The 23,716-nt window shown below is 43.3% G+C and overlaps 3 protein-coding genes across 5 annotated transcripts in view; 1 reads left to right on the forward strand and 2 right to left on the reverse strand.

Moving 5' to 3' along the window:
* SSB (small RNA binding exonuclease protection factor La) overlaps window positions 1-6,229 on the reverse strand; it is a 22,026-nt gene extending 15,797 nt beyond the window's left edge. The window contains exon 1 of the mRNA XM_058809868.1: window positions 6,157-6,229. The gene's annotated coding sequence lies outside the window, so the exon portion shown is untranslated. The remainder of the gene's footprint in view (window positions 1-6,156) is intronic.
* On the reverse strand, window positions 3,960-14,307 carry PHOSPHO2 (phosphatase, orphan 2). Of its 3 annotated transcripts, XM_058809872.1 has the most exons (3): window positions 13,882-14,307; window positions 6,157-6,277; window positions 3,960-5,254 (listed from the first exon to the last, which is right to left on the reverse strand). In XM_058809872.1, the coding sequence occupies exons 1-3, from the start codon at window positions 14,077-14,079 to the stop codon at window positions 4,527-4,529; spliced, it is 1,047 nt and encodes a 348-aa protein (XP_058665855.1). In that variant the 5' UTR covers window positions 14,080-14,307; the 3' UTR covers window positions 3,960-4,526. The 3 variants fall into 3 exon arrangements, with proteins under 3 accessions (XP_058665855.1, XP_058665857.1, XP_058665856.1); XM_058809874.1 differs by lacking the exons at window positions 6,157-6,277; window positions 13,882-14,307 and adding an exon at window positions 5,554-5,661; XM_058809873.1 differs by lacking the exons at window positions 6,157-6,277; window positions 13,882-14,307 and adding an exon at window positions 5,511-5,579.
* On the forward strand, window positions 14,086-23,152 carry CFAP210 (cilia and flagella associated protein 210). The gene is made up of 7 exons (XM_058809875.1): window positions 14,086-14,370; window positions 15,131-15,287; window positions 16,266-16,405; window positions 16,691-16,883; window positions 17,430-17,594; window positions 18,276-18,379; window positions 21,840-23,152. The coding sequence occupies exons 1-6, from the start codon at window positions 14,273-14,275 to the stop codon at window positions 18,375-18,377; spliced, it is 855 nt and encodes a 284-aa protein (XP_058665858.1). The 5' UTR covers window positions 14,086-14,272; the 3' UTR covers window positions 18,378-18,379; window positions 21,840-23,152.
* Window positions 23,153-23,716: the final 564 nt, after the last annotated feature.

Below are 23,716 nucleotides of genomic sequence, written 5' to 3' on the forward strand. Positions count from 1 at the left end.
CCGTCTTTGGAAGCGCCGCTGCCGGAGGGAGCAGCGGGGCCGCAGCCGCAGCTCCTATTTTGGTGTCCCGGCCGGCCCCCCCCGCCCCGCCAGGCACCCCTCAGCCAGGCCGGCGCGCCCCGGCGCCCAGCCCGGCCCCCGCTCGCCCGCTCGCCTCGGAAAGGTCCGGCCCGAGCCGCTGCCGCCGCCGTCCCGGCGCTCCCCACCCCGGGCAGGGGTTAAAGCCTGTCAGCAGTGGTGACAGAAGGCCCGGCCGTGTTAGGGACAGGAGCAGATGCCTGGGGAGCGTCACCAGCTCGGTGTCACTCAGCCACACAACAAAGCGAGGGGCCTCGGCCGCCGCTGTCAGCGACCTAAAGCCGCCTCTCGCAGGGCGCCCCGCGCTCCCAGGGCGCTTGGAGGAGGGATACTGGGAAGAGCAGCAAGCTCCGAGGGCTCCCCCAGTACCGGAGAGCAGCCACAGCTCTCCCCAAACTCCTGAATCTGGCAGGGTGAAAAGGACAGTAACAAATTATGCCCACAAACAGATTCCAACTATAAGTAAATTTTTCAGGAAGAAGGCTGTATTGGCTTTTAAAACTCCTGAAAATGTGATTCACAATTTAAGAAGGTTTGGTTTTTTTTTTCTGCTAGCTACACATTTTCTTTATTTGAAACACAGCATCCTCCGGGTTCAAGCAGCTGTGGGCTCTCCATCTGCAGCAGGGTTCCGATTCTTTGCACCCAGCAGCCAGGCTCTCCCTGCCCTACCAGAGCAGGGAGATTGAAAGAACTGCCAGTAATTTCTTCAACCAAAAGGAGGCGAATATTATTATTAGCTAAGTGCCAGTAATACCCAAAAGGAGAAATTTTGATAGTTCCCACTCAACACAGATGAAAAAGCATCATATTTTTCTTTTAATTATTGGTGGTATTTCTGCCACAAAGCACAAGTATGAACTAAGGAAATCCAGACAGGAAAGTGTAAATGGTTGTACTCCTCTGCCATCCTTCCTTCCATGCTAGCCCTGCACCAGGATTCATATGAGACAAAATGATCCAAACAAACAAAAAAACCCACAAAACCAAAATTTCCCCATACCCACACACATCTATGCCTTCCTTTTTTTCAACCCCTCTGGATGCATTGTTAGCTCAGAGAACTGGAGTTTGTAGTGTAACCTAGTAATTACAACAGCTCCGCTGCCTGACATGGGCCTGTCCCTCAGCTACTCCATTTCTTTGGCCAGAAAATTCTCTTGTGGAGCCTCAAGTCTTTATACATCCCCATGCCAACAGCTTTGTTTTGGTTGCATTTTCCATTTCTTCCCTTCCTATGGACAAGCAGGAACTTCTTTGGAGTCTTGGCTATTGCACTAGCACACAATACTAAGGCTAAGTACTCACACAGTCATGGTGTATGACAGCACACCTACTAGCATACAGAACCTTCCCCATACAGATATGACTTTTGTTAGGCTTTTCTTTTCATAACATTTTTCCCTAAGTCATCTCCCTCCCAGAGAGCAAGTCAGGAGGTCAGCAACACTTAGTACTGAGTACTGAACATGCATCCCCCTTCAAGGAGCTTTTCCCTTTCTTTTGGCTGGGCTCCCAGCTTCACCCAGCTTCACTCTTTGGAGATACTCATCTCCCCTCCATTGTAACCAAACATGGAAAATTTTGGTAATTGTGGTGCTTCAGAAAAATCCTCACTTCTTTTAAGTGGGGAAAAAAAACCCCAGACAAGACCTGATTAATAGCTTAATGGTCTGCCTACTGAAATTGAAAAATTTCTTCTGTCTCCAACATGCACTTTGTCTGGCAAATATCATCAGCTCTACCCTCTAGTTGAAGTGATTATAACATAATTCCTAATATCTCATGTACTCTTCTTAATCTACTCTCAACTCCTGCTTCAGCACTTTAATCAAAGCCACAGAAAAATCCTTTTTTGAGGATGAAAAAAAATTTCTCACCCAATATCTCACTCTCACAGCAAATTACAAGGTAGGTCCCTTAAGGCTAAAACAATAGTGTAAGTGGAAGAAAAAGCTGAGTAATCACTGATATACTACTTTTTGTTTGTTCTTAAGCAAGCTGTAACCAAGATCTGTGGACAAACTGAAAGCAAGCTATTCCATAACTAAGTTCTGAAAAACACAGACGAGACCAGCACAGAATTTGGAACACTCAGCAGCACATCTAGAATTAAGGAAACACACAACTATCCTGGTTTTGGCTGGGATAGAGTTAATTTCCTTCTTAGTCGCTGGTTAGTGCTGTTTTGGATTTACCATGGCAATCATGTTGATAACACTCTGTTGTTTTGGTTGTTGCTAAGTGGTGCTTACCCACAGTCAAGGACTTTTCAGTTTCCCATGCCCTGTCAGTGAGAAGCTGCACCAGGAGCTGGGGGAGCATGGGCCAGGCCAAAGGGATATTCCACAGCATGGAGGGCACTCCCAGCACAGAAACTGGGGGAGTCAGCTGGGAGGAGCCCATCACTGCTCAGAGGTGGGCTGGGCATCCATCACAGGGTGGGGAGCAGTGTATTATACAACACTTGTTTCTCCTGGACTTCATTCCTTTCTCTCTCCTTTTCATTACAATTATAGTGATTCAGTACTACTATATTTTATTTTGTTTCAATTATTAAATTGTTCTCATCTCAACTCATGAGGTCTAATTTTTTTCCCCAATTCTCCTCCTCACTCAGTGAGGGATTGGAGTGCACAAGCTGCTCTCTTCAGTTGCCAGCTGGGGTCAAACAAAGGCAACAACTTAAAAGCCCAAGTAATACATGAAATTGCCTTTTGCAACAGCCATTACCATTCTTCTGTATGACCTGTAAACCAGACAACTTAAACCTGCCACAGCCTGAGACCCACCAGTCCTTAGATGTCTTTGTGCTCTTGAGTAAAACAATAGGCCAAGATCCCAAATATGAACATCTCAGACACTTACCAAATATCCATCACTAAAGCCAGGCTCCTGAGAACTGAAGTATATTACTTTGGACATCTTAGGCAACTGAGTGTTCAAAGCAACCTTCTACGATACAGTAAAATAGGTGAGGCAAGGAAAGAAGTGCACAAGGGAAATTTATGTAAACCAGCAGCCTGAAAACAGGCAAGACCACTCAAAAATCTTCAATTAAGGAAAAAGAAGGTAGTGACATCATGAAATGTTGATAAGAAAATGAGAATAACATTGCACAGAAAACAAAAGACAGATACAGCAACTGCAGGCTGCTGAGCTACTCCTCAGACATCTGCAACTGAGGTACTGTGAAAGTCGGCCTAATCTCTCAGTTATTAAAGCACTTAAGCTAAATATGACCTCAGTTTAATAGCAGACTACATCAGCATTTTGAACCTTTTCTGAGATATAAGAATAAAACCATTTGGCAGGAAAACACATTATTTAAGTTTAATGAGACTTACTTTTAGTATCTTTATATGCACCAACACTTGGGGCTCATCTCACTGTCAGTGGTAAAGAGAAAGACTGCATGGTCACAAACAATTCTTTAGAACTACTTAGACAGAACAATCTGTTTAAAACTTAAAATGGATATTGATGCTTCCTTCCAGACTGTAAGAGATTGTGCTATAGATAGAAATGAGAATGAATAGGTAAAATCAGTGTATACTGTATATGTATGTTCCATTCTGTGAGCCTGTGCACTGCAGCACCAACCAAGCAGGAAAAAAGGTTCTGGCTGACTCCGAGCTGCCAGCATGGAAGATCAAAGCAGTGCCAGCTCTGTACAGAGGCAGCAGCACTGTCAGGGCAGTAGGCAGAATGGGAGAAAGACTTTTCTTTAAACAAAAAAGCAACATCCTTACAGCTTTCCAGAGGAAAAAGGGTCTGACCAGCCAAAGGCTGACACCTACACTTGTGTCTACTCTCTCCAGGCCTGATGAAACACAGACCAGCAGAATACATGACACAGATTAGTTGTGTTGCATTTGTCAGTGACAGCAACTTTTATTGTCTTTACAATACAAGATAATACAAAGTATTAAAAAGTAATTTTGTTTGGTAAAATAATTGATTGAAAATATAAATGCATCTTTGGATTAAACAAGATTACAAGCAAATAATTTGCCATGAGATCAGAGAAGTATAAAAGCCAACAGCTCTAGAACCATGCTCCTGGCACCTAATGTTTTCTAATAAAGAATTTAATTCTTTTCAACAGGAATCCTACTCCTTCCCCTAAATGTGTGGGATTGCAAGTATATATCAGCTATGTATTTGTAAAGGGTTGGAGGGGAGGGAATAGCCAAAAACTAATGACAAGTCCTGTCCCAACACCCCTTCTCCACTTATATTGGAATCTGTACTGTGTTAGAAGGCCTTTTTTACTGCACTTTCCCATTATCACCAGGATTGAACATAAACAGGTTTATGTTGTGGTTAAAAACCCCATAACTTCTGATAATAATCCAATTATACAATTTTGAGCTTTTATACACATGTAGTTTTTCTCTCCCAATAAGCTAAAATGTAATTGCATCAGTTTCCTTTTATCATTTGAATCATTCCTTTATAAGTGATTTCAGGTAAGACATAATGTCGATTGCAGATGACCAAACCAGAACAGAACACTGTACAGGACTGAGACTTTGGGCCAGTTGAGAAATCCTTTTCTCCAAGGTATACCCCTGCCTGGGCATAGCAATATCATTCTTCTTCAAAAATGTTACTGGACATAAGTCATTCCCACCGTCACCTATATATATAATTTGTGTATAACTCACTCCTCGCTCCAACTGTTTATCTAGAAATTCTTTTAAAACTTTCCTTTTGCAAAGGTTTTTAGGGCACTTTGTACAATGGTGAGCATGGAAATGCTGTACAGTAAGATAGCCAGTACTGCTGAATGCTGCAGGGTTTGTAAACACTTCATCAAACACTTTATGGAAGTCAGCAGCTTTCAAAATCCAGTCAATAAATACTGTATTAGAATCTGAAACAATTATACAATCAAACAACTCCTTGTTCTCGCCAATAAATCCCAGAAGATCTATCATTCCTGCAGTGAAAGGAATTGTTGTCATAGTTCTTTTCATCTCATCTTCTTTGACACCATTGTCTCCCAGGTAGACAAAGACTCTACCCATATATTCTGTCCAATGTCCCGGCTGGTAAGAGTTTCTTAATCCATTAGGAAGTTTTCTTTCAGGAGCACATTTCACAATCCAGGTGTCACTATTTTCATCTATGATTGTATGGTCAAAATCAAAAACCAACAGAAATTTCATAGCTGTGAGAAAATAAGTTTCCAAAATAAACAAAAAAGAAAATTACTTATATAAACAGAAAGACTATATTTCTACCCTGACCTTGTGCTTAGAAGAGAAAAATTCTGGAAGAAAATATCGGAACAAAATAAACTATTTATGGCCACTACCGTGATGGGAAGTTGTGCTGTAGCTAAAAATGCAATTTGTAAATGCCAAAGTTCAGTGCCCAACTTCTGTTTAAAATAGTAATTGTGACAGTATCTAACTCATACTTACTACCACTTGCTAACACAGCACCAATCTTCCTGTGCTGACATACCATCAGTTTGAGCAGACACTAATTTCTCCATCAGCAATCGCCAAAGCAACCGAACAGCGATTCTCCTGGCAAAACGCCTCAATAAGTGTTTCAAAAGGAAACGATCACCGTCCGTTCGAACAGACGGAACCTGTTCGAGCCTTCAACGAGGCCGCGCTAAATCAAGGCAGCCAGCGGAACGAAACGCGGCCGTCAGTGGATCGGAACGCGCCGGCCCCGCCGCGGGCACTGGGCAGAGCGGCCTGGCCGGGGCCGCAGCCGCGGGAGCAGCGCTCGGTGCCGCGGCCCGGCCCGTGAGGGGAACGAGCCCCGCCCCGCGCGCCGTCACGTGACCGCGCGCTGCCGGTCGCCCGGCAACGGCGCCGCGGCCCGGGAAGATGGCGGCGGCGGCGGCGGCAGCGGCGGGGCGGCGGCGGCGGCGCGGCGCCCGTGAGTGGGACTGCCCCGCGGGCAGCGGGACCCGGCGGGAGGGTAGGGCCGAGCCCGCGGCCGCACGGCTCCGGGAGGCTGCACGGGTGCCCAGCGGGACTTCCCCAAAGCTCCCCCGGCTGCAGACGGCAAGAGGGGCTGTTCCTCCCTAGGAACGCAGTGGAGAGAACTGACCTGAACGCAGCGCAGGTCCAGTAACCTCCAGGGGCAGCGGCTGGGGAAGAACGAGGGGCTGGCTGAGTCCTGCCTGCAGGGTGCATCGGTGCGCCTTTACTTCTGCTGAGGCTGTCTCCACCTAGGACAGAGAGAGAGGATCAGGTCCGATGCCTGCCGGGAGACTGATCAGCAACGGCATCTGGAAAACAGAGTTTCACACCGGTGTCACTCCAAGAGAAAGCCTCCTTACCTTTCAGATATGGCCTCTCAGTCTGCTCCAAATCACACAATTTCTACAGAACATCACCCTGTACAGAGTGCCACTCCCTTCAAAAAGGGGGGTGACACTTGAAAGAGCATTTCACAAAACCTAGACATCAACTAGAAAAGCTGCATTTACACCTTCACACGTGTATGTGAGCCTAATGCAACAAAGAAATCCTAGTCTTGCTAACAAATCAAAAACTTCTACAACAGAACTATTTCAGTAAATATGATGAGTGTGCAGGACATGGAAGTAAGGCACAGTCTGTGCTCAAACTGCTGCCTCATCCAGCCAGCAGAACGGCTTCACCGATATTCCTCTTTTCATATTGGGAATGGTCTCTGCTCCCTGCTGTTCTAAGAATCATGCCCAAGTACTGCCTGGGAAGTGTGTTACTACAAGCCAAGCCCACACAGACACACAAACAGGCAAGGGCATGTACAAACAGTCCAGGCAGTCAGTGCCCATCCAAGTCCATGCACTGCTCTTAGGCAGACTACAGATACAGACACGCTGTCTAGCTCTGGCGTTTGGGATGGGGGACTAAGTAACACTAAGGATAACTTAGTATTGTTACCATGCCAGCATTCAAATTCTGATACATATTTGACTATTGGATTTTCTGGTATCAAGTAACCTTCGTATTTTATGCTCCCTCTGCACAGCACATCATTGGAAAGAAAAGGATGTTCTAGATGAGTTTTTCCTTCGAAAAGAAAGAGATCTTCGCCAGGTCATTGTATTGCCAAAAGCACAATGGGAAAGGATTCAGGGCTGCATTAGAAAAGCACCATACACTGATGAGAAAAAAGAACAGGAAGAGGTAGACTTGGACTCCAAAGATGCTGGAAAAGAAGACGCACGCAATGCCACTCTGGTAAGTACAAGATACATTTGTAAACAAGTTGCTTTTGTATATACAAAACCACACATAATAACATTTCTAGCTATATTCCCTTTGTTTAACATTTGTTTTTGAATATGTATTTCAGCTAAAAGCCATTTAAATATGTTTAACATCTAACTTAAACATTTGTATTTTTTTACTTAAAGCTAAAATGTAAAGTAAAAAAACAATCCAAAATTTAAGTGTGATTTTTAATTTTGTCTGCGCTGTAGAACCTGATAAAACAGAAACTTCAAGCCAAAAAATTACGTGAAGAAAAGGAAGAGGAAGAAAGAAAGTTACTTGATTTGGAAGAAGCAAAGTTCCAAGCAGCAAAACGGAAGGAGGTTATTGATCGTGCAAAAACCTACCTATTTTATCAGGACGACAGAATGAGACAGTTCCATGTCTGTTGACAACTTATATTTTACATTGAAATTGTACTGAATGTCTCTAAAGACTTCTGAACATAAAAATGACTTTAAATGTTCTCTTGCAGAGTGCACTTCTACTTGCTAAGGTCCTAAACGAAAGAGATGCTCAAGTTGAATTTCTAAAGTCAAGATTAGTTGATACCAAAAAGAAGGACTATGAAGAAGAGCAACGTCGATTTAAAGAACACATTCTCAGTGAGCAAGAAAAAGCACATCAGCATTATATGAATAAACAGGCACTATGCAAAGATCAGTTACAACAGTAAGTAATCATTAAAAGCAACCCTACTTCATTATTTACTTAAACTCTTCTCAAAATACATTCTATGAGGTTTTTACAAAAACTTGCTAATAGTTTCACAAATGCCATTCTTTTAAAAGAAGATCACAGAAGATCTTGCCCAAAAGGGAAAAGCTATATGCATTTTTAGTTGCCAACAGTCTGTATGCAAAATTGCCTCTTGGAAGCATCAGCAGGTTTTAGTCAAATCACTGTTCAAATGTTGCTAATGAAATTTAAGTGTACTTTACTCAGTTTTTGTTCCAGACAAGGAAAAGTTTAAATTAGATTTTCCATTTACCCATAATGAGCTTCCAGATTGCACAACAAGAGAAGGCATTACTGTAATTTCTAATCCTTCTCTCAGGTTTTCTGTAAATCTTATGGAGTGGTCCCCAGTGGTATTTATAGGACTGGCCCTGGAGATGTGATAAAAGGAATCGAATTTCCCAAGGCAGAGAAAGGGTTCTAAGTCTGGTCTTACATATTCCAGGCACAACACATAGATCCTTGCAGAACTTAGTACAGCACATTACCAGTTTAAGCTGCTGCCCACATGGTATGGTGGGTCATACTGGGGACATCTTTTTCTCCAAGGATGCTGCAGATATAAGCCAGAGCATTACCAATGCAGTGGTGCTAATGAGTCATCCAGCTAAAACTTCTCACCATGACACTGCAAACTGTGAGCATGCTCATTTCTGACCAGGGTTACCATTACAATCATGCTGTTATTCACCTCTGATATTCTACCTACCTTCAACTCAGAGCATCACATTCTTCACTATAAGGTACCTATGGTTGTGCAGTTCATTACTTCATGCAGTTCCTAGACACTTTATTCACTTTATTCTGATTCAGAATAAAGGAGCATGAGCATCTAGCAGATCTGGCCAAAGAGGAAAAAAAAAGAGAAGAGGAAGAATTACAGAAATCAGTCCAACTGTACCAACTGGAAACTCAGAGACAAAAAGAAAAGGAACACGAGGAAAAACTTGCACGCCGGAAGCTGTATCATGTAAGTAGCAGGAAAGCAGACAGTTCAAAATGTGCATTTCACCTTGGCTGTGATGGCTGGACTCAGCCCACAAATAAAGGGATCTACTGGCAACAGGGTCTTTGGTGATAGCTTTAGGAGCCTGGGATCAAATGGCTACCCTGCCAGTTGCAGGCCATGCCTTTCCTCTGTGCTTTTGAGAAAGACCTCTTGGAGGCCCCCTCCTTCTGGTGTCTGAAGATGCTTTAACTGGTCTATGGTTAAAGATTTGGCTGTAGACCTCAAGGAACATCTCCTTGACTTGAGAACTGGATTTAAGTTTCACATTCCTGCTGTTTTAAGCCCATTTTTCTTTGTTAGAAAGAGGAAATAGACAGACACTGAATTTATCTTTTTAATTTGATTTGATATTTATGATTGCAGAGGTTTAGGGATTTAGTCAAGACTTGCTGCCATCTCATTTCGTCTTTAAAGGCATGCTACTAAGGTACAAACAAGAACTGCCTCAGAGCAGTTCTGGCCAGCATGCAAAGGACAGTTGGTTTTTTACATAAAAGTATAGAAAACTCTGTTGTGCTTTGGATTAAGCTCTAAGCCACGGGTAGTTTTGAATGAGGTGGGGCCAGGAGCAGAATGATCTATGTGGGTGGTGGTTGGACCATCCCCCTGCCCATGTGTGTCAGTGGGAGCATGGACAACGCTCTCTGCATCGCACAGCAATTTGTTTGTGTGATGCACCAGAGAAGCAGCTGTTTGATGCTCAGTCTGTTTGATACTCAATTCCATTCCCCACCCTCACATTGACTGCCTCCTCTTGATGCATGTTGGAATAGGGAGACAGAAGTAAGTGGAAGTATTCCTTTCTTGTCTTCTCTCTCCTTTCCTGAGGATCCCTTTTCTCTCTTCTGTTTTTGAAAGAAACTTGAGGAGGGGGAACAGGGAGTGATTCCTGTAAGCTGCTGCCCAAGGTGCAGATATTCCAAACATCATCTGTTACATCAGGACCATTTTGCCCATACAGGCGTATCTAAATGACCAGAAAATAATCAAAGCAATAGAGGAACAAAACCAAATGGAAGAAGATGAGCGGATCAAAGCTCATTTCAAAGCAAAGGAAATTATTGCCCGGATGAGAAAAAAGAAAGAAGCTGAAATGCGTAGGTAGGTGCAATGCTAGAGTATAAATCATAAATGATCTAAAAATTATACTGTAGCTGTTTTCAGATCACTTAGACTAATGATAAAACACAATCAACAGTTATTCTAACACTTCTACTCATAGGGAGAACAGGGAATTCAGGAGAACAAGGAAATTTTTTCACAGGTTCCTTAGTAAGAATGTCAGGGAGCAATCTCACCTTTCAAAGTACAGAGGCTTATCAAAGTGCATAGCTTTGCACCAGTGTATTGTGAAGAGTGATTTTCATATGGCCTGCCAAATCTCCACCTCCTCAACAATTAAGACAATTAAGATCCTTGATGAAAATATTTTTGAGTATAAGCTATATTTCTCTGAGTCAGCTCAAGAAAAATTATTTGACTTCTCAACAAGGCCCAAATATTAATTAACAACGTCATTTTCTTAAGGGGAGATATTTTATCAGTTTAACATTAAGGGTACCATGTGATGATACCACTGAGTCATTCTAAGAGTTTTCTTCCCTTCCTGCTTCTGGCCAACATTCCCCTCCTGCTGGCAAGATGCTTGCTGGAATCCTTACTGAGTGATGCAGCTCATTACTGCAACAGAAACTAGTGATACAAGAACACTGGGAACATTTATTTGCTAAAGCAGATAATATAAAAATAAACAGGAGGAACAGGAGGATATCAAGAGTTGGGTGGGTGGGCCAGCTTGTGTGTGACAGAACTCTAGAGCCTGAATTGCTGAGTTTGGTAGCTTCAGGTAGACCCAGATGTGTTGCCCTGGTATGTTATGGAAGCTCGTGTTTTTCTGCAGACAAGTACAGGAACAACGGGACAAAATCATCAGTCAATTAGCTGAACAAATGAGTGAGGCATTAAGGAAGGAAGATGGTCGACTGGCTAGAGATGCTGCAAGAATAGAAGCTGAAGAAGAAAAAAAACGCAAAGAGAAAGAAGCAAAACAAAAGGCTGCCCTAGAATCTATTGCTGAACACAGAGCCACTGAGGTAAGAAACTTGGGCTGATCTTACTTCTGCTTACCCCAGCTGAGGAGCCTGGCCCAGACCACAGCTGGTGACTCTGGTGCCAAGCATCAGCAGGCTTCAGCAAGTCTGCTGCCACCTTTCCTGGAGTCCCCTCTCCCTTTCCCCCTTCTGTGTTGGGCACACCTCTGCCAGGGCTGCTGGAAACCCTGGGCTTGGGCACTGGGCAGCCACAGTGACCGTGCTGATGGGAGCGCTGATTCCGGGCTGCTTCTGCACGGAGATACAACTTCCAGCTGGGCAGGCCAGCTCCTTGTTAACTCCTGTGTGTTTTGTGAACTGCAGATGAAGTTGAAAGAGGAAAAGGAGAGACAGGAGAAAGAAGAGGCTGAAAAAGAACGTGATAGGTTAATGGAAGAAGACCGCATCCACCTGGAAATGGAAAACAAAAGAAAACATGGACGAGATGAGGCAAACAGAGAAGTACAGAAAATTCACCTCCAGCAAATGGTAAATAGCTTCAGAAAGAAGCTTGCACCTAAACCAATACACTAGCTCCTGCTAAGAGAAAGAGAAGAAGTTTGCTGCTTTGTTTGGATTTTATTGTTTGTTGGGTTGTTTTTAATCACATGTGCTCGGCATATGCTGGTGTTGGAGACCAGCCTCCTCAGAGCATTGCTGCAAATCAAGGCTGGTTTGCAAGGACAGATCACATCCTGTCCTGTGCCATTAGGACATTTTTACAACCATGCACTGCTGTCCTCTTGTATCCTCTGGGCAGGTCACCAAAGAGCAGCAGCTAATGCTGATGTTCACTCAGCTATTCAATGTACCCTTTCTGGGGAGATAAGGCAGGAGAGAGAAGTGGGGAGGGATGATAAGTGCTAAGTTTCAGCTAAGGATGCCATAGACCTTCTGTAAGCTTTTACCCTCTTTCAGCTCTACAGGATGATGATGTTGAGAACAAAACACTAAGCTTTGTTATTCCCTTTTCTTCATCAGGCTGAAAAGCAGGCAAGAAAAGAGCAGGAAAAGCAAGCAGACTTGGACTACAATGCTCAGAGAGAGGCTATTGCACTTTATAAAGAGCAAGAGTTTCAGAAATATGCAAAGGAATTAATTGAAACAGAATCTAAGACGACACATCATCTTTATCCTCTTCTCAAAGCATGTGAAAATGGAAGAGGACTTGGACATAGGCCATTTTTCTGAGAGAAGAAGAAATAGATACTAGTTTCCAAACATATAATTCTATGTTGGGACCCAGTTACCTTGTTGTAACTGTAGTGCTGCTCAAGAAACAAAAAAATGAAGCAATGTTTTTGTTTAAAAAAGTTTTTTAAACTGTCCACCAAGGAAAGGCAGAAGCCATTTTCAAGTTAAATAAATGTTTTTCAACCATACAGGCAGAGTTAACTGTAAATTATTTATATCAAATATATACCATGAATCTAGACTTCCACTTGAAAAAATAAAAGATTGCCATATAACTGGTTGTATTCAAACATCCCCAGCCTATTTCATGAATGTTAGTTTATTAAACTTGAGACAGGAATTCATATTATATAACTGTAAGCCATTCCAGCCAAAAGCTCACTACTTCTGTTATATTTTTAATATTTGTTGATCTAAAAATTCACTGTCCCAGGTTACAACACAGGGGACAAAAAAAAGAGAACATATGTGAAAGTTAGAACAGTTAGGGTGTGCAGTTTTGGTAGTATTTTGCAACTATGTCTCAAAAACAAATGTCATATTTTAAATCAGTTTTATTACATGAAAATATTAATGTAAATTGATTCCAGCCCTTAAAAAGTCACCAAAGAGACAAATAGGTCCCAATAGCTGTAAATAGGGCCTACAAAATTAGCACATCAACAGGAGACAGCATAGTTGGGCTGTTCCTTCAAAAAGACTAACAGCAATTCAGGCTGTAAACAGATGTGATCTATTAAATAGGTAAATAGATGTGATCTAAAATTGTCTCTCAGATTCCCCAGCAATTTTACTCACCAACACCCAAGCCACAGATACATTTCCTTCCTTAAGCTTAGGTTTCTTTCATTTCCTTGTCTTGGAAATTAGAGATTCCTGCAATGACTTCCTCCACCAGGACCCTGGCCTTTAAACAGGGTATCCCTCTAGCCTGGTGTCCGCTGGAAGCAAAGCCCAAGAAACCTGAAACTTTGCTTTGTTGCACCCCACAGCTGCCAGTCTCTGCTGGCCAGACCAGAAAATAATACATGGCCTTCAAAAAATCCAAAAAAGGACTCTTGCCAATATTTTAGTTTTGAACGTGGGTCTTTGGTGTGTCCTCAAGTTTCTTGGCCTATTGCCGAAAGCAGCCAGGCCTTGGAAAAAGCACAGGGCTTCGAGGAAGATGCGAGCCTACCCTGGAGGCACGGTACCTCCAGGGAGCTGAGGGCAAGCCGAACTGGCTGTACCTCCCTACACTGTGCAAACCTGGCTGTAAGGGCGGTGCTGTCCTTCCCGGGGGCAGCAGCCACCTCCTCGAGAAGTCTCCCAGGCAAGGCAAGGGGTGAATGCCCGGAAGGAGATGGAGGCCCGACCTCCTCATCCAGCTCCCAGAGCCGCCAAGAGCTCCGGGCCCCGGCAACAGGCAGGCCTGGCGGGGCGAAGGTTCTTGTGAGGCGCGGCAGCGCACGGAGCCCGGCCGAGCGCCACGGCCCCGGTCCCGGAGAACCGGCGGGAGCAGAAGGACAGAGGCGGAGGCGCCATTTCAGCCTCTTACCGGGTACGGACGCTCCGCAAGGAAACGAGATGTTGAGAACAGGTTTGGGAGAAGGGTCCGGCCTCCGAGGCTGGGGGATGGCTGGGGCATGGCTTCCTCCCCGCCCCTCCCCTCCCTCCGTGTGTGACGGACCGGCCGCTGCCCGCCCGCAGCTCCCCGGGGCGGGGCGGGGCTGGGCGGGGCGCGGTGCCGCTCCATCTATCGCGACACAGCGCCGTCGCCCACTCGGGCGCCATTCCAGCCTCGGCGCCGGAACGCTTCAGCGGCCACCGACTTTGAGCGGGGCGAGGGAGGGAGCCCCCATTTCCCAGAAACAGAGCCGTCGGTGAGGATTCCCTGCTTCGCCTTCGGCAGGCGTTCCGTGTTCACGAGGCGGCGAAGAAGGCCGGCGATGGACCGCGATGGGCCGGACGCCATTCGGCGGGAGGCAGAGGTGGAGCGTGGCCGCTACCTGAGCCGCCGCGCCGTGGCCCAGGAGCAGCTGGCGCAGTGAGTCCGGCGGCGGGGCCCGGGAGCGGGGCGAGAGGCTTTGGGTTAAAACCTCACCGGGGCAGGCCCGGCCCGGGCGGGTCCCGGCGGCACGGCCCGCCGAAAGGGGCGGCTCTTGGGCGCTAACCCGCGTTTCGTGCCCGGGGCTCCGTGACTCACTGCTTTTGAACGAGGATTTTAGATCATCCTCACCTCGTGGTCTGACTGACCTTTTCCCACCCTCTGTAATTCTGTTCTCCAGCTTCCGAAACGTCTCTTGCATGTCTATCCCAACACATCCAACAAGACTGGCTCAATTTTGGCACCGAGAGCAAGTGGCTGGTCCCACTATTGCTGCTTCTCCCTAGCTAGAACCCTTCCCACTTCCAGCTGGCACGGGCATCGTGGCCATGTCTTGTACAGGGCTGTGGCACTGCTTAGAAGCCTGCTGCGTGCTGGAAAAGGCCGAGGTTGTACAGGGAGTGGGGTAACAATGAAACAGGCAAATCAAATTCAATCTAACATTTGAGTCCATGCACTGTTCATGTTCACTTTTGCTAATATTGACTTCCCTAGTGCCCTCAGACTGGAACTGAGCTTTCGCCAAAGAATTTGGCGCTAGCTTATAGAAACTTATTCTGGTTTTGATCTCTGATATTTTACTTCAAAGTATCAGGGTTTTTTACTGTTAAAGTACCTACAGATGTGCATAATCTATATCTGTTAATTATTACTTCATGCTGCCCCTAGCTCATTTACGCAATTCCCTTTTCTGATTCAGAATAAAGGAGCACAAGGATCAAGCAGATCTGGCTAAGCAGGAAAAAAAAAGAGAAGGGGAACGAATACAGCAATCAAGCCAATTGTACCAACTAGAAATTCAGAGAGATAAAAAGAAGGATCAGGAGAAAAAAGTTGAATTCCAGAGGCAGCATCATGTAAGTAGCAGGAAAGCAGACAGTTCAAAATACATATTTCACCTTGACTGTGATGGTTGGACTCAGCCCACAAATAAACAGCATTGTGGGTAACAGGGTCTTTGCTGACAGCTTTAGGAGCCTGGGATCAAATGGCTACCCTGCCAGTTGCAGGCCATGTCTTTCCTCTGTGCTTTTGAGAAAGACCTCTTTGAAGTTTTAATGAGGCACCTGAGCTTTGACTGTTTTACAATGGAAAAGTCTGCAAGAGTCAGCAAGGAGATTGTCCTTGACTTGAGAACTGCATTTAGGTTCCATGTACTTGCTCTGTTTTAAGGCCATTTTTCTTTGTTAGGGAGAGCGAATAGCTTGAGTATGACAATATCTTATAAACTTGATGACCTGAGTTCTGTTTCCCTGCCAATACCTGCTTGAGCAGGGAAACTGAAGTAGAGGTACTGTTTTGATTCATTACCATGTGAGGGAGTAAAAGGAGAGAATTCCCATTAAAACCCTACTTGCTTTTTTTCCTTTCATGCTCCTCACCCCAAGTACACAAATTTCCCCCCAACCTTGTACGTGCAACAAAAGCTATACATACTGCCAAGCTGTACAAGTGCCATTTCTGAGTCATTACAAAATGCCTTATTTTGATGGTCTACAGACTTATTGTTCAAGCCCTTCAGAGTCTGCACCATATGAATGATAGACAGGATGGGAACAGTACAGCTGGAGCCACTGGGAATGTAGAGGAGAGAATATAGAGATGCTATAAGCCCGGAGCCACAACCACATACTAATTTTACTTTTGCTGTGGTTTGTGATAAGTAGATAATAAAAATTTTCTTTTATCTCTGGGTTTCTATCTTCTGTAGCTTCTTCACTGATGTAAAGAACTCCATATTACTGGTTAGCCTGAAGTATTTGCTAGAATTTGTTTTTAGTTCATGTTTCCAAAATCTAGTTCTACATGACAATAAACGTTTTCCATTTAAACAGGAATATGTAGCTGAACAGAAAATATTTAAAGCTGAAGAGAAACAAAAAGAAGACAAAGATGATGATCGGATTAAGGCTTATATTAAAGGAAAAGAAATGATGGCTGATCTGACAAGAGAAGAAAATGCAGAGACTAACAGGTGAGTCCAGGAGTAATTTTCAGTGATAAGATTCAAACTTGCAATTTCATTTTGTGACAAACAGTGTTCTCAGTAGTTATATCATCGAGATCAGAACTTAAATGCAAGCAAGTTTTCTGTAATTAAAACTTGGAGTAGAAAGTGCAGAAAAAATGCCTACCAGTTCCAGTGGCTGTTGGGGTGGAGGTAGGATTGTTGGTGTTATTAGAAGCAACAGGTACCAATTGCCTCTCATAATCTGAGCAGATGTCCTGGGATGTAACCGTAATTCATGTTCTCCTGCAGGATGATAGAGAAGCGTAAGGACAAAGCTTTTGAACAATTAAATGCACAGATGAATGAGAAATTTAAGATTGAAGATGATCGTCTTGCTAGAGGAGCTGCAGAGGTAGAAGCTGAGTACCAAATAAAAGACAAAGAGAAAGAAATGAAAAAAAAGGCTGCTCTTGAATCCATTGAAGAAAACAGAGTCACTGTGGTAAGAAACGGGGGCTGTCCTTGTTCCTCTTTCTGTCTCTTATTCCTACTTGTGCGTAGGAATAGTGTTTGGAAATGCCAATTTCTAGCAGAGCCTGGAGTGAGACACACATGCACGTTCTCACCAGTTGCTTTTCATTTATAATCTAGAATTTTTAACTAAATCCTTAAGAAGGGTGCAGGCCGCATATCTGGTGATCCTCTCTTCAAAAAAATTAGACTGGGAAGGCTCTGTAATTTGTGCAAATTGCACTGCTTACCCCAGCTGAGGAGCCTGGCCCAGACCACAGCTGGTGACTCTGGTGCCAAGCATCAGCAGGCTTCAGCAAGTCTGCTGCCACCTTTCCTGGAGTCCCCTCTCCCTTTCCCCCTTCTGTGTTGGGCACACCTCTGCCAGGGCTGCTGGAAACCCTGGGCTTGGGCACTGGGCAGCCACAGTGACCGTGCTGATGGGAGCGCTGATTCCGGGCTGCTTCTGCACGGAGATACAACTTCCAGCTGGGCAGGCCAGCTCCTTGTTAACTCCTGTGTGTTTTGTGAACTACAGATGAATTTAAAAGAAGAAAAGAAGAGAGAGGAAAAAGAAGAGGATGAGAAGGATCGTAATCAGTGGATGACAGAAAATGATGTCTACTTGGAAATGGAAAAAGCCAAGAAACAAAGACAGCGTGATGCAAGCATGGAAATACAGAAATTTCAGCTCCAGCAAATGGTAAATAGAAGAACTTTATACTGTCAGCTCCTTCAGAAAGAAGCACACTTCTAAATCCATAGTACTAGACCTATTGGGTAGAAGAGAAGAGGGGGGGTGAGAGAGAAAGATTGCTGTGGGTGTGACGTACATATTTTGTTTGGTTTTTACCTGTGTGCACTGGAGCTGCTGATGTTGGAGAGGTGACTGTATCTATGGGCCACAGGAGGCTTGTTTGTGGAATGAAAAGGTTACTGCTGAAAACTTGACAATGCATGATACATGTTTCAGAGGTTTATGGGCCTCCTCTTGGAGCAGTAGAACAGAAGCCTCTTCCAGGTGGACTTGGCCCATATGAGTCAGGGAGGATTACTGTGAGGGCTGGTAATAAGAGATCAACAATGACAGATCACATCCTGTCCTGTGCCATTAGGACATTTTTACAACCATGCACTGCTGTCCTCTTGTATCCTCTGGGCAGGTCACCAAAGAGCAGCAGCTAATGCTGATGTTCACTCAGCTATTCAATGTACCCTTTCTGGGGAGATAAGGCAGGAGAGAGAAGTGGGGAGGGATGATAAGTGCCAAGTTTCAGCTAAGGATGCCACAGACCTTCTGTAAGCTTTTACCCTCTCTCAGCTCTACAGAATGATGATGTTGAGAACAAAATACTAAACTTTGTTATTCCCTTTTCTTCATCAGGCTGAAAAGCAGGCAAGAAAAGAGCAGGAAAAGCAAGCAGACTTGGACTACAATGCTCAGAGAGAGGCTGCTTTCCATCGGGATCAAGCATTTCGGAGATAAAGGTAGTGAGTAACTGAATCGGTGCCATTACTGGATGTAACGTCTATTCTCCAAACATTAAAGGAAGGAACAAGATGTGGGCTTCCTAATTAGGACAACTGCAAGAATGGTGGAGTGGATAACCTGCAGTACTAAGAACAGTAAAAATGGGGGGGTGAGTGGATGAAGATGGTTGATGCAATGCCCTCCTGCCTCATATGAGCCCCCAGCTTGCTCAGGACTGAGAAAAAACTTGGCATTTTGCCATGACTTTTAAAGCCTGCTTTGGCCCTCAAAGCTCTGCCTGAGGGCAGGGCCAAGAACTCTCCTCAGGGCCAGCACAGACTGTTATTGTCTTGGTCAGTCCTGCTGTGGTCTGGGCGGCTGTGCACTTTTTGGATAGAAGAACATGGCTGGGTGGAGCTGACCGACTCTGTACCCGTGTCAATTAGCATGGCCCATTATTCTGTAATGTGAGCCAAAGCACAGTTAGTAGAAACAATGAAGACTTGTTTCAGAACCTCACTTCTGACCTAAAGTAAAAGACTAACATTGCTACACTATCAACTAAAATTCACACAGAGTTCTTTCCAACTATCTTGGAGTAGTTAAATTTGAAAATTGCATATTACAGAAAGAGACATGGCAATTAACATGTAAGATTGTCCCTCAGTACTTTTTTCCTTCCTTCACTAATGAAAAATTTATTTCCCTTCTCTCTGAGCCAGTGCTCATTTTATTACATCAAGCTTTTTTTCAGCAAGCAGAAAGAATGGAAACTTTTATAAAAGCCTTTTGATGGCAGAAGCTGGAGCCTTAAGAAGTATTGACTACAGCAGGAGTGGTGCTGAAACCTGCAGAGCTCGATAATGCTCCAAATGAATCCCTAAGTGCAAATTTGCACATGCTCACTACTATGCAATTGGTGAGTTCAATGGGCTTTTAGTCTCCTTGCACAGCAGCAAGAAACAAGGTGGATTGCAGCCTCATTTCCTACTCAGCTTCCAGAAATGTCCTATTCTGCAGATTACATACATCTATATTTGAAGTCTACAGCCTGCTTCCATCAGGCTTCTACTCCTTTTACTTTGAACATCTACAGAAAACCCATCAAACCCATTAAACTCCAGTACCAGAAAACAACTCTTCATTTCAGTACATCTAGAATAAAGTGGGAATTACGTGTATTTTTAAAGCATGTTGGCTAAATATAGATTTAGTTACCCAAATTCAGCATGAAAAAAATCCAGCAGCAATCATGATCTTAATTTATTCTGTTGACTCCGAGATGCACATACTTTGTATGCTTGTTTTAAATAACTAATTCTAATTAGTAATTTTCTGTAAAACCTCTGTAAAGCATAGTGTGATGACACTAGATCAGAATGGCCACAGGTGGTGCAATGTTGCTGGTAAAAGGTGTCCTGTGTAAGGCAGGAGGCTGGTCTAGCTGCTCACCAGAGTCCTTTTCAGCTGCCATTTAAAGATAGGGAGATTAAAATACAGAGAGCTAGACTGCAGCTGATAAGAAAAGAAACTGTTGACCTGGAAGAACCTACTCATTGAAAGGTACCTTCATTTAATGGCCACTCTTGTATTGTTATTAGCTGGAGTCATCCTTCCTGAAGGCATTTAGATGTGTAGATGATGCTTAGGGACATGGATTAGCTAGTGTTGGACTTCAGTACTGGGTTAACAGCTGAACTTGATCTTAAAGGTCTCCTCCAGTCTGAATTCTATAAAGTTTTAATTAAAAGCTAGCAAATCAGAAAATGCTTTGAGAAATACTTTGACTAGTAAACTCTAATTATTGGTTTTGTTCAAAAAAGCATCCTCTCAGATATTGTTCTGCTTCAGGACATTGCAGCAGGTGAGAGTCATGATAGATATTAGCCTTATTTGAAGACCAAGACCTTAGAAATGCAAGGCAACCCCTCAGAGGGACTGAAACTGAGACCTTAAATCCAGCTGCATTTTTTTCCACACTTGTGATCCAATTCTGGAAAGAGAACTTTAGTTTGAACATGTGTGCCTCCAGTGTCTGACATGGCACTCTCCCAACAGTATTTCAGCTCACACCTGTGTGGCAGTGCAAAGGTAAGAGGACTGTTCTCATGGATCTAATACAACTTCTACCTGGAAATGGAAGAGAACAGCTCTCTACAATGCCTAACATCCTAAGGGAATTTGAATTAACTAACTGTTCAGCTCTTTGCTGTTAGGTAGTGTTCCAGGTGGACTTACTAGGTCTGTGCAAGTTCTTTTTGCATGTCTTTGCTACCAGTTAGCTCTGAGTAAGTTGTAAGAGGATACATACCTGGAAACAAATGGCCCACGAACAGAAGAGCTGGCACCATGGGACTATTAAGGATGAACATTTTCACATCCCAATACAGACTTGCTCTATACTTCTGAAAAAGAAAAAAAAAAACCTGTTCAAAGCTTCCTTGAAACATGTTCCTTGTCATGTTAGGTCAAATAATTTACTGCTTCAACAGCTAAATTCTTTCAGATGTCTGTTATTAACTTAGGCCTTCCTGTTACCTCTTGAATGGAAGAGTGCTGCAGCTAGTCTGTAATCTTCCTCCTTGTTCTGGCAGTGCATCCTTGTTTCTGATACTGATCTTCCTTCCTGTTCTGGAGGGTATTTTTGAGAGATAGAAAATTCACTACCTCTGAAAAGCATGCAAAAATCCCCATAATCAGTGAAGGCTAAGATGGTAGAGGGAGGTAAAGGTGAGAGATTAGACATCATGTGAGACATTTTCTTTGGAATTATCTTAATTTTTTTCTGTTTAGACTGAGTTGTGGTATAGGCTTTGTTAAGCCTGTAATGTGTGAAGTCATTGCTTTCATACTACTGCACTCCCACCACTTTAACCTAAATTTCTTTTTGTTCTGGTATATCATGGTTTTTTTATTACTAGATATTTAAGTGATACATGAATGGTTCAAATGTGTCCTCTGATCTGGTAAACCAGTCTCTAATAAGCAGTCTTAAAGCAGAGCAGTTTGTAGCTTGCTGACAGTATTTTGTATAAACCAGTGCAACACTTTGTTTTTCTGTGGATTGTCTCAGTTCCAGATCATTATCCAGAGAAATTAACAGTTCTGGTGGGTACTGAAGGGCTTTAACATCAGCACTGCAGGTCCAGGAAAATTCAACACTGCATCTCTGATAACATAGTAATTGCACCCCCCCCCCCCCCCCATCCCCAATAAGTAGCATCTGGACTGACTCCTTTTCTGTGTAAAAGGAAAATAAGCACAGATTAGAAAGAAAAAGCAGCATGTACTGAAGTGTGTTACTGAGCAGACCAAGAAAAATCCAACAACTGGCACAGTGCACAAGGGCAAAGTTTGGAACTATGTTTGGTAAAGCTTATAAGTATTTCTGCATTAGTTTCAGCTACAATCTATCAATGCATATACAGTTCATAGAAGCTACTAATTATACACTTAAACTGTTTATTTTTTCTTCAGAAACACATATTACCACTACAGAAGCAGCTAGAAAGGAGTAAGAAGCTAGCCACTCACTCTTCCCAAGTTCTGTGCCTGCAAAACCAATCAGTGCCTGAGAGCAAAAGCTAACTGTGGACCAAGTTACAAGACATGCTGTTTGCTGCAACCTGCCTATAACTCAAGCTCAAGAAACAAGTGCTATAGCTTGCAACTGTACTTGAACTAGTCTAACTTTATTATGGAACAAAGCAGTATTCTTTTCAGAAAGTCAAATGGTAACAACCAAAGGTAAACTATCAGTTCATCTGTACTGTACTCCTTGAATATTCCTGAGCCTCCAGACTTAACTCAAACCTTCTGTTTTGACTTGAAAAAAAAATCTTACTCAACAAATAAAATTGGATACATCTGTCTGTAACAATATAATCCATGTTGATTGTACCTTTTTTTTGGTGACAGTTTTCTACTTAATTTTACTTTGGAGAATGCAGTGAAAGGTAGAAACAGTATCTTGAGAAGTTGTGGCATTGTTTGAGTCTTTTAATCCTTTATGGGAGATGTTTGCAACAAGACTGCATCTAGCAGTCCAGCTACCCTGACTACAGGAAGTGGGAAAAACACTCTCCTGTCATCTCCTAAGCACTCTGCTGCCAACCAGCCAGGCTGTGATGCTGCTGTAGGTGACTTTTGGATTAAAAGTTGCTTTTTCACTCAGTTCCAAACTGACTGTTAGCTGTGTTCAGTCCATTTACGTTCAGACTGAACAAACAGTTCTTCTGTAGTGAAAACTATTCTGCTTTACATTTAGACACACACACACAGACTTGTATTTTTTTCAAGTAAAAGACCATAGTTGGCAACAAGCAGAATTTGCAATTAGACACTAGGCCAGCTTCATTACATAGCTGCATTTTTATATGTTACAGTATAGACATAATAGATTCTCATTTGCCATTCTGTTGTAAGAAATTCTTAATTGCACTGACTGTTTGACACTGTCATCTAATGTAACGTGGAATAAAAATCTAACTTCACATCGTCACTAAAAATTTATTGATCTTGGCTTAACTGAGGAGGTAATACCCTGACATGAGATCACTCTGCCTTGTAAATCTGTACTCAAAGTATCAGCATGTCAGAAGGCTGGAGGCTGGCCAAGCACATTTACCCTGAGATGAGCTCGCTTGGTCAGAGCATGGTGCTAATAATGCTGAGCTCATGGGTTTGATCCTGCATGGCCCACTCACCTAAAAGCTGACCTGATAATTCTTGTAGGACCCTTCCATCTTGGAATATCCTGTGAATTTACAAACACAGACTGCACAATATGACTTAGAAACAATTATTTCTCTAAATGCAGAAGATGCTAATACTGCAAGAAGCACATGTGGCAGACATGGAATACACTAACAAATGAGCAAAAAAAGCATTTATTTCTCAGAAGTGCTTTGGTACACAACTTGTACATTTCAAATCAAGAATTCATTCTCTCAGCTTACAACTAAATCATCTTCCCTGTTACAAACTATAAATTACAAAATGTCCAAAAGACTATGATTAATTAAAACATACTCTGCTAAATGCTACATGCACAATGCTGCTGGTATAATTAACAACTATTTTAGCTGAAGGAACCCAGTTATCAGCAAGCTCCTCTTACTATTGTTCAGAATTTAATATACCAAAATTCTTTCCAATCCTTTCAACCACTCTTTCCAATAGCAGCTATGGTAATGCCACATAGAGAATACCTTTTATCATGGGGATATGTAGCCATGTCTGACTTCCTGCCAAAAATAGCAAGTTTCCAAAAGTGCTTTCCATATTGCAAAATTTAAATTCAAAATCAGGGTGCTGCATTAGTTCAGCTTATTTAGTCCTTTTAATGTCCTAGA

Source organism: Ammospiza caudacuta, chromosome 8 (assembly GCF_027887145.1).
Source record: "Ammospiza caudacuta isolate bAmmCau1 chromosome 8, bAmmCau1.pri, whole genome shotgun sequence".
NCBI classification, from domain to species: Eukaryota; Metazoa; Chordata; class Aves; order Passeriformes; family Passerellidae; genus Ammospiza; species Ammospiza caudacuta.